The 11,198-nt window shown below is 35.5% G+C and overlaps 1 protein-coding gene across 1 annotated transcript; it reads left to right on the top strand.

Annotated features, from left to right (window-relative positions):
• Nucleotides 1-312: 312 nt before the first annotated feature.
• On the top strand, nucleotides 313-9,049 carry LOC145601585 (single myb histone 6-like). The gene is made up of 7 exons (XM_081657628.1): nucleotides 313-506; nucleotides 1,598-1,781; nucleotides 1,953-2,167; nucleotides 4,042-4,126; nucleotides 7,035-7,118; nucleotides 7,886-8,223; nucleotides 8,705-9,049. Exons 2-7 carry the CDS (start codon nucleotides 1,632-1,634, stop codon nucleotides 8,706-8,708), a joined length of 876 nt encoding a protein of 291 aa, XP_081513754.1. The 5' UTR covers nucleotides 313-506; nucleotides 1,598-1,631; the 3' UTR covers nucleotides 8,709-9,049.
• The last annotated feature ends 2,149 nt before the right edge of the window (nucleotides 9,050-11,198 follow it).

The following is an 11,198-nucleotide window of genomic DNA, read 5'->3' as shown; positions in this document are numbered from 1 at the left end:
AAACAGAATACCACAGCGATACCAAATAAACTTAGTTGCGGTTTAGTTCGGTTTCAAATTTTCGGGAAAACCAAACCACAAAAGGGGGTTTGATATCCTTCACAAACCAAACCATTATTTTAAAATTGCAAACCAAACCAATCAAACTCAATCCGGCCCGAAAAGCCCCAAAAACCCGTTATTTTTTGCGGATTTGGACACGAGATTCTACAATAAGGCCCGGCCCGAAATTTTGATTACCTCTACTACCCCTAACGGCGATGATAACAGTTGCTAAAACAACAAAAGAAGGGGAGAGAGACAGAAAGTAAAATCACGACCAGGAAAAAAGTACGACTACTCCAATATTTTAAAAATAAAATTTAAAAAAAAAAACAGAAAAAAAAAAAAAAAACGATAGAAATTTCCATGGCCGCTCTGCTTACCATTGTTCCGGGCACTCTGATTGAGTAGCGTTTTCTCCATTGTTGTTGTTGTTGTTGTTGTTGCAATTCCCTTGTATTTAGGTATTACGATTTTGCCTTTTGATTTCCTATTTATTCATGTTTTCATCGATCTCTTTGATAACTATATTAAATTTCGATTTTTGTTCTTCTCTTATTGCATTGATCTCTCTGTACAATGTTATGCCATTAATTTTTGATCATGTTTTCTCAATTCTCTGTACAGTGTTATGCCATTAATTTTTTGTCATGTTTTCTCAATTTGTTATCTTTTCTGTTTTGGGTGTTTAATTTTGATGCATTTGGTGGGGTTGGGTTGTCTATGAAAATGGGTTTGCTATTCAATTACTTTATACTCCAGTTTATTGATATCACTAAACTTCTTTTAGATGCTGTAAATCTTTGCAAATTTGTAGAATTATGGGTTCCCAGAACATAATCTTCTGAGGTCATTGTGAGGATCTAAATTTGGGTTGTTTTTATTTTCGAGTTTGATCAAGGTTTGGTTGTCCGAATTCAGAATTATGGGCACCCAGAACATAATCTTCTGGGGTCAATCTTGGGTGTTTGTTGAATTCGGGAAGCGGGAGAGGGTTTTTGGGTATTTAATTTGAAGAGTTGAAGCAAGAAGGATGAGTGTTATTCATTATCATCATAACACTTCGATAAGATGCAGAATTGTATCTTTCCTTTACCAATTAATATTATTATGGCGGTGCTGATTGTATCTTTTAAGATATCAAAATATGCAAGGTTGCAATGTCAGCTGCCTTATTATTTTTTAAGATATGCGGTAGCCTTCAATGCATGCATGCTGTATTATGATAATATGTAGGTGAAAAGCGTACAGAAATGAGAAAGACTTGTATTAGCATCATGCCATTCTTTGTTCAGAGGTCATATCCAAATTAGAGGGATTTTGAAATTCCCAGTTTCCTTATGCTCTTGTAAATTCACTGATTCGTATCAAGTATTTTCGACTAGACTTTCCTGCATAGTTTTTTTTTTTTTTGCCATTAGTTGCAGTCATAGTGATTACTGCTCACGACTAGTGTCATGATTTATAACCTGATATAGGCCTTTATGATTTTTGTACAATTTGCTGGCCTGTGATATGCAGTTTCGGCAGTTTTAACAATCTTATATGTTCTCAGATGTTTCCTTGTAAAGAGTCTTGGATTCTTGCTAATGGGTGCTCCTAAACAAAAGTGGACAGCAGAAGAAGAAGCAGCTCTAAAAGCTGGAGTACGCAAGCATGGGTCTGGTAAGTGGCAAACAATACTTAGAGATCCAGAGTTCAGCAATGTCCTATGCTCCCGTTCAAATGTGGACCTCAAGGTATGGTACTGAGCCCTTATAGGGGAATTGAAGCTTTGATTTATCTGAACATACTTTTACATTGTGAAATTGATAGAGGCAACAAAAATTCTATTTCAGCTTGAATAACTGTTCCTATCTGTTTGTATTGAACTTGTGCTAACACCAGAATTTCATTATCATTCTTGACAGGATAAGTGGAGAAATATTAATGTGACTTTGAGTGGCTTAGGATCTAGAGAAAAAGCTAGGCTAGCACTTAAGAGGAATCCACAAATCCCCAAACTTGATGACAAGCCTTCCGTGGTGAACCATGCTAGGAGTGATGAGGATGCTGTTGAAGATGATCGTGTTGGTACCCCCAGTGAGACAGTTCAGGTTGCTGATTCGAAGAAAACATATACAAGGTTATAGTCCTTTTGTCTTTATGTTGACCTATTCTTTATTTGTATATCTTGGTGTATGAAGTGTGATATTTGTTATAACCAAATATGCTACCCTTCTTGCAGCCCGTATAAAATCTAAGGCTGGACTAGTAACTTCTGTTCTGTATAGTGTTTCATGGTTAGTGCTGATATACGGTGCTTTATCCGCTCATCCCCAAATGCATAATTGAGTCAAGTCTTTATAATGGATACTTGACTACAATCACTTTAACAGTGTGTTTGTTTTAAAGGAGATGGAGGCAAAGGATGGGAAATAGAGGGGTGGAGTATCTTTCATTTGTATAAAAAGTAAGGAAGGGAATTGGAGGGGAGAAACATGGAGGAATCAAATTGTAAGAATTGATAGTGGAGAAATTTGGAACGTCCCTCCCCTTTCCTCCCCTCCCTTTCCTTTCCCTTTCCCTCCCCCATCCCCTACCTCTCCTTCTTTTCCATCCCTAAACAACTGTAAAACTCAACAGACATATAAAATCACATACTAAGCGTGGGTAGTTCTTGTTTTGAAACTCTATGTTGACTGTTGAGCCATTATCTGCCCCACCCAAGATGCAAAAAGGGAATTGAAATTTACAACTTGTTTGGATAAGACTAGGGCCCTGTTTACTTAACCTCATTTTTGCTGAACTTAAACTATTTTTGCTGAACTTAAATAACTTTTAGTGAACTGAAATTAATTTTATAGAACTCTATTATATTTTTAATTCACAATCACTGGTTTTTACTGGACTGAACTGAACTTATTTTTATTGAATATTATTGTTTTAAGATGAAGTGAACATGGTCTTAAAGAGTGAAGAGGAGGGGAGGGGTTGAGAAACAGTATTCCCCTATATTTTTGCGACAGAAAGAGTTCCATAAACATGATTTCTTTTTTTTCACAACATATTTACAAATTTGTGATTCTTGTGAATTCTACCTGCTTCTTGAATAATTTTGATATATACGGTATATATAAAATAATTGAGAAATTGACATAGGCTCCAATCTTCCATCCACATCTTTCCAATTATGGAGCGAATTGTTTATATAGGATGAATGAAAAATCTTTCCACTATTCTGCCCTCCATTTAACTTATCCTCACAATCTGGAATCCAAATAAGGCACCCCCTATCTTTCCCTTTAAATATCTCTATCCAAACAAGTTGTTAGTGATACAAATTGTGGCAATTAAAACTAACGTGAAACATTTATTGACATAAGAGAAAGGATGAGAGGTGTATAGTTGCCAGGTCATTCTTTTGTGGGTTCATGTAATGAACTGATGTTTACTGCTTACTTACTCGTGTAACTAACAGTAAAATTATAGAGGAATATTGAATCTTTGAATAATGTAGATAATTTGATTTTTGTAAGTTGCAAGGAATAAAAAGATGGAAGCTTTAAGATTGATTGATAATGGTGGAAGGGTTACAAAAGATAATTTAATAGCTTAAGGCTATCAATCTTCGATAGTGAGTTTAGCTCACAACTCTCCATTACCGGCTTTAGGCCATAACTCTCCAAAAGGTTCTCACCAAATATCTGCCTATCTTCTTCTTTCTACCCTCCCTCTATTTATACTAAAGCTACTAAACCAAAACCTAATAATAATAATACTAGACTTCCCAAATTACCCCTCCTAAAGCCAATCTATTACAGTTCATTCTTTTTTGTAGTGCCTAAAAGGCTAAAACAGATTTTAAAAGTTGTAAAAGGGGTGATGAATGTGGGTATGCTTTATGTGATGCTGTGTTTAGGAAGCTATGCTAGCTTTAAGAGTTTACAGTCTGTTGATATGGTATGATTTTTTGATATTTCGATAATGATTGTCATTCTGTATTTTGTTTTTGCTTAGGCTCGATAATCTCATATTGGAGGCTATAACAACTCTTCAGGAGCCTAAAGGTTCTGACAGGAATGCAATTGCCATGTACATAGAGGTATTAGAGGCTATAACAACTTATCATTAACTATACTCAGAATGACTTTTTCTTTATTTAGTTGCCATCTTCCAGCCTTTGGTGCTGTCAAAGAAAGCTGCCTTTTGACATACTTCTACATCTTTTAATGCTTGTAACTGCTCAATATGTTGATTTTCATATCATCGTCGACTAACTTATTGCATCCCAAGTTATCAGTTTTGTCTTGCTTAATTGATGGATTTAAAATACTCCGTATTAAATTGCAGTAGGTTTATGTTATTCACCTTCATAGTTGCTTTATATGGGTGGTTCCTGAGTTTTGTACCAGCTTTATTCAGGAAGTGATATGTTTTGTTTATCAATTTTGGAGCATTATCTACACTTGGACTCTCTGCTGATATCATTTAAGAATTAATTTATCCCTTTTATCAGTAACTAGTCTTCTTGTTAGTCGTGAGTCAAGAGTTTTCATGAAGTAGGGCTATCCAAATCCAAATATAGAATTAGTGCTAGTAATAGGGAGATATTTATTGCTTTCTCAAACATCAATAATTTGCTTTGAACACCAAAAAGCAGCTATTATTACATCAGACAAGCATATTCCATTTATTATATTTTTTTTAGGGAACGATAGGGGCAAGCCCCAAGAACCCAAAAAAACTAGCCGACTAAGAAAAGAAAAGGCAACAAAAATGAACAATTGGAAAAGGAAAATTACTAGCTACTGAACTCCCTAGCTGGCACTAGTTTTTATCCTTCGAAGCTTCCGGAACCGATCTAGCCCAAGCTACACAACTTATGTCCTCCAATAAAATAGCATGAAGGACCTTATTACTGTTGCACATCCACTTTATGCTGCTGCTTTTTCTTCATCCTATTTTTTTTTATTTTTTTTAATTATACTTTTTTATGTAGTCATGTTCATTATTCATACGACTCTCCCAAAATTACCCAGTTACTTTCATTAGCAAGCTGAGGGGAAAAAAATAAATTGGAAAGAATGACCAAATTGATTAGAATACATACTGCCATCAACTTTTTGGCCTGAAGAAGATTAATATTATTCCCTCTTTCATTTTGTTTTTTTTTGTTTTTTTTTTTGTTTTGTTTTTTGTTTTGTTTTTTGTTTTTTTATTTATTTACTTTAATGTCCTCTCCCTCCTAATTTCTAGTCATCGTTACTCTCCCGTCATTTACTTAAACATCACAAGCTAAGAACCTTTAAATCCTCTCAAAATTAGCACACTTAATGAACAAGTGCGACACAAAAAATAACAGATAGGATCACAAGGCACATGCCAAGCAGTCAACCTGTCTTTGGTAACTAGCTTATTCCAAACAGCAAGGTAAGTAATACAAAGATTTTAGGAGAAGCTTATTATTACAAATAACCATCTTCCAAATTTAGCTCCTTGAGGTCTGATCAAAGCATATAACTTTTTGATACTCATTTTCCCCTGATACACTCCAACTACCAATGCCATCAATTATTGTCCTGCATTTCAGAATCCTTTTTAGAATCCAAGAACATTTCTTAGGAATAGGAGCAGACTAGAACTGAACTCTGTATATATGAAATAATGTATATGAACCCATTTAACCCACAGGCTATCTGCTTTGTGAGCAAGAATCCACATCACCTTGGTTATTGCAGCCTTGTTCCAGTCACCATGAGAAATAACATTTCATCCCCCACAAAACTTTAGGTATGCACACCAGATTCCAAGAAATCAAAGACTTTTTAGAAGGGTTAGCTTTCCCTGTCCAAAGAAAGCATTGAATTCTAGGTTCAATTTCCTTTTAAAATTTTCTTAGGGAGAATGAAGATCTGCGTGGAATATTCTGAATACCAAACAACTCTCCCTTTACCCAGCATAAGAAAGCAGCCTATAAGTCTAGCAATCAATCCTAGAAGTAACTTTTGTCCACTGAAGGCCTACATGCTAAATAGTAAGTTTTTCAGAAGAGAGAAAAACTCCTAAATTTTTAAAAGGGATGGTTCCCTTTGTTATCCATAGTACCTCTTACATTCTATCCTGATTAGCCTCTGAAAATCCACGAAATAAACTTCACTCTTTTTTAAATTTAAAGAAAAACTATACCCACAAAGAACTTATTAAAAGTTACTAAAAGGGAGTGTTATGGATTGGGTCAATGGGGTCAACACCGCAAGTCAACCACCACTTTTGGTGTATACGAGGCGCGCAAAGAAGGGGCAGCAAGGGTCAAGTGAAGCCAGGAACAAGGAGCAATATGACAAAGCTAATTAAAGAGAAATTGAGGAAGGGAAGCAGACTCCTTTAATCATGTTCTCTATGGGTTTCTATTTTAGTTAATTAAATGTCACATGTATTATCTAGGCCTTGAGTATATGTATGTTAGTTTAGCAGTAGTAGAACTCATCCAGAAATTAGTGAGAAACTTTTGAGAGACTTGTAGCCTCAAGCTACTAGAGAGAGTCATAACCTCAAGTTATGTTTATCCCATTGTAATCGTCCTTCAATCAATCAATATACTCAAGCCTTCAATCTAATTTACATTCAATCGTGCAAAACTCTTTAATTAAATTCAGTACATAACAGGGAGTAGGAATGAATATCAACTCTGGCTTACAGACCTTCTTAAAGCAAGTGTTCTTGTATCTGGCTGTTGAAGAGAGAAAGAAAAAGATCCAACTGTGCTAGGGAACTCCCAATTACCAAATTGTATCTTTTTACAGGCAATAGCCCTATCATTGATTGTTATTTTGCTCCTTGTATCATTTGTTATTTGAATATTTTTATCTGGTAGCGTCTTGTTTATACTTAAATTTTTTTGTGGAAAATAATTTAGCTATTTTTTTATTCTAGTTGGTGTTGGAAAGGCTTCTGACATTATTTTTCTTAATATATAATCGAAGCTTTGACTCACATTTTTCTTCTGCTAGGAGCGGTTTTGGGCACCTCCAAATTTCAGTAAATTATTGGCTTCAAAATTGAAGTTTATGGCATCAAATGGCCAGTTGATTAAGGTGAGGATGTTTGGAAGTAGGTTTTTCTTGGAAGACATGAGTCCACATGACTGTTGCAGAAATTGCTGACAACAAGCATCATCAGTTTGTAAAATTTTAGCTGTTTGGTTGTCACTCTCTGGGTTGCTTTTAATGCATTTATAAATTTTCTTAGCTTGGTGTGATTGTGTACATTGTGTGAGTTTACATCAAGAATTTTATTTCATGTTTGGTATAGCCTCTATTTAGGATTTATTATTATTGTTAATTTTATTATTATTATTTATATGTGTGTGTGTGTGGGGGGGGGGGGGGGGGGGGATACGACACCCTATGGATTTAGAGAATTGGAGCGAAAGGAAGAGAAGAGAAAACAAGGGATTCATCCTTGCTTCTTTGGATACGGAAATGGAAGGATTCATTTTCCCTCCCTCTCTAATACACCAAATCCTTCCAATGTTGGAATGATTTGGAGGGAGAATGTAACCTAACTTTCTCCCTCCCTTCCCCTTCCATTCGTCCCCCTTCCTTCTTCTTCCCTCCCTTCCCTTTCTTTTCCACTTTGGTATCCAAACAAACCAAAAGTTTTATACATCCAATTGAAACCTTTTATAGAGTTGACTTGGAATTGCATCACTTGTTATATAATCGAAAGGTTTTTTCCTGAGCATTTGCATCCACTTTCTCTTCATGTGGTGAATCTTAGATTATTTTACAACTGTACGGTTAATTAGCTCCTTTCCATGAACGGACATACTAATTGTGAGTATTGGTTTTAATTGTGCCAGGTTAAGCACAGGTATAGAATATCTGAGAGTTCACCTTCTTCTGAGACAAGAAAAGATTTATTGGATGGTAAACACAAGGACCATGCTAAGCCAGAAAGCAAGGAACTTAAAATTTTTACAAGGTCAGAAATTGTTGCAGAGTTGGGGAAAATGAAGAGTTTGTCGCCTCATGAAGCTGCCGCTGCCGCTGCTCGAGCAGTTGCTGAAGCAGAAGTTGCTATTGTGGAAGCTGAGAAGGCTACAAGGGAAGCTGAGGCTGCAGAAGCTGAAGCGGAAGCTGCAAAAGTTTTTGCTGAGGCAGCAATCAAAGCGTTAAAGTGTCAAAATCTTCGTGCATGGTAAAGATCAATCTTACTTTTGCTTATTATGCTTTTTTGGTAAGCATTATTGGTTAGATGGTACATCTAAAGAAGAAATGCTTCGTTAAACACATGTTGCATGTCATACTACTTAGATACCTTTTGCTGTTCTAAAAATTTATAGAAATTGCTAAATGCATAATATTTATTGATTAAGTTGAATAAAGAGTATGTCTAATTGCTTAAAAGTTAGGGAATGAACTGAGGAAGTGTTAGAGAGTGCTCTGAACCAATATACATTTTTTTTTTTTTAATACTCTCTTGCCAATTTAAGGGATTTAGCATCCCCTACCCCCTCCCCCCAAAACCACTGGTTGTCTAAACTCTTTCTGGCTCATTGCTTGGGAAACTTAATCTCACATTCTAACACACACGCACGCACATCATGCTCCTCTCACCCCGGTGGGGAGAGGCTTTTCTCCTGGTTCTGATTCTGACTATCAAATGTTTATTTGTGCAGCTGACATATGTTGCTGACTGGCTCACCAACTAATGCTACTGTAAATGCCTGGCACAAAACAAATGGATCAACTTCTATGTTCCAACGCGCTGTAGCGTGCCATTGTGTTCATAATTATAGCTTAAAATGCTTCATATCTTGTAAATTTTTGGTACTGATATCCATGTGAAGAAACAATTTGCTCAGTTTCAAAACCTTCTCTTATGGAAGAACCAAGAGTTTGATAGGATGTTTATAGGTTCGGAAAAATGGAATGGAATGAAATGAGGAACATAAAGTGCAAAGAGTTTCAAATTCCAAATTGAAAATCTTGTTTGTTTATTTATTAATTTATTTAAACATTTTACTTTTAATTTCTTTACCAAGTATTTTCTTTATTATTATTGTTTCAACCTGAGTTGTGGCCTAATTCATTAATTATAAAACAATAACTTTATTCGCTACGAAATCCATCACATAATTAATGATTTAGGGTAACTGTCCACCCAAATTGTAGGATTTTAGGTACTACTCCTTCCGTCCTTTAATACAATGTCTCTTTCTCTTTATTATGTGAGGAATAAATGCTTAAAAGAGGCATTGTATTAAGGGACGGAGGGAGTATCATTCTAAGGAAGGTAAGTAGTTGAGCTCTAGTGCCGCCTTCCTGTGTTTCTCACTGACTTTCATGCTTGATGCGCGTATAAGTTCTTACTGTGTCGTCGTGAATTACTCCTACACCTCTTAACAATTATCTAATTACAAGGTAGGAGACACACGCAAAATTGCGTGTGCAAAGTGCAATATAAGAAACATATGGCTCGTTTTTTTTTTTTTTTTTTTTTTTTTTCTCTTTTCTGAAATCTTATCTACCTAATTTTAATTTAAAAAAGATATAAGTGACTTTATAAATTGATGAAATCATGAATATGACTTTTCTAAAATAAACAAAAAATAAAAAGAATAGTTAGCTTTTAACTTTTTAATAAAAAATGGTAGTTTTTTTTTTGGATGGTAGTTATTTTCCAAAAAAAAGGATGGTAGTTTTTTTTTTTTTTTTTTTTTTTTTTTTTTTTTTTTTTTTTGGTTAAAGAAAATAAAAGATGAGAGGGGTATTTTGGGAAAGAAAAATTTATCACCCATAAGCCCCTTTCACTTTATATATTACTATAGATTTATAAATGGGCGGGTGTTGGGGGGGGGGGGGTAAAGGGCAGGCAATAGATTAATGTAGGTGTCGTAGCAGTTGGCCTAATTTATCACAAGTGAATTTGCTTGGCTATCGTAACATGTGTAAACACCTTTTAATGAGAAACTAGTGTATAGGCGGGCGTTGCCCCGGGTTGCTACTTATTTTTTTAGTTGTGCAACTGCTAATTTTTTAACAGATATTTAATAGTTTATACCTCCTCCGTTTTTATTTTATTGCACCATTAGCACTGTTACACTATCAACTTAATCTTCTTTGACCATCATTTGTGATTTATTCATTAGAAAAAATAGAGTAATGTGGGATCTAGTAACTGTTTGGCCTATGTAGACACCCATTTGTGTCTCCCCAAAACCAAACCCAGTGATGAATGCCTTGTGCGTCGAAACATAATCGAATTAGGTGAAAGTGATTCGAAAGTCAAGTGTCGCGGTTTAGTTTTAATTAATTTCTTTTCTCTCTGTTTTTGAAAATGGCTTTATTTATTTGAAAATGTCCATTTCAGCTTATTTTGGTCCTTGATAAGGGTCCAATAGTAGTGTAGTTGGATGGGGCTTGAAAAGACCTCCAACGATATATTATAAGCCCAATTCCGATGAATATTGAGGAAGTTATGGCCAAAATACTAAACTGGGCCCGGTGCTTTATTTTAATACGGCTCAATGATCTAGAGGAGGGCCCAATATTAATTGTTATTCTTAAAGTTATTAGGATTAATTATAGTTTTCTAGAAGTTTCTAGAAAGTTCTTTTTAATTCTAATATTGATAGGATTAATAATTAATTATCTTTAAAGGTTTTTTTATTTGGAATAAAATATTGTTTTATCATCTTAAATACGTATTTTATCTTCTGTACGGATTCCGTAGATCAAGTTGATTAAAGATCGGATTCCGTGTAAAGATAAAAACGCGCTTATACTCTGTCGCCGCGCGACAGACCCTGTCGCCGCGCGACAGACCCTGTCGCCGCGCGACAGACCCTGTCGCCGCGCGACAGACCCTGTCGCCTCGCGACAGACCCTGTCGCCTCGCGACAGACCCTGTCGCCTCGCGACAGAGTCCATTCCTGGCGACAGCGTGGAGTTTTATTCCTTATCAAATTCCGTGTTTTTCCGGACTGTTTTCTTATAAATAGGGTCCGAACCTCTGTTTTTATTCATAAACTTTCAATTATCAATCATCAACAATTAATTCTCTTTTCTCTCTTGAGCACTTTATGCTTTCTTTCTCTCTTTTCTAGTTTTACAATATTCCGCATACATCAGACTTAGAGTCTCTTAGCCAAGTTCGAAGTTGCCTTCGCC

Source organism: Chenopodium album, chromosome 21 (genome assembly GCF_948465745.1).
Source record: "Chenopodium album chromosome 21, dcCheAlbu1.1, whole genome shotgun sequence".
Classification (NCBI taxonomy): domain Eukaryota; kingdom Viridiplantae; phylum Streptophyta; class Magnoliopsida; order Caryophyllales; family Amaranthaceae; genus Chenopodium; species Chenopodium album.
This window is presented reverse-complemented; position numbering and strand designations above follow the sequence as displayed.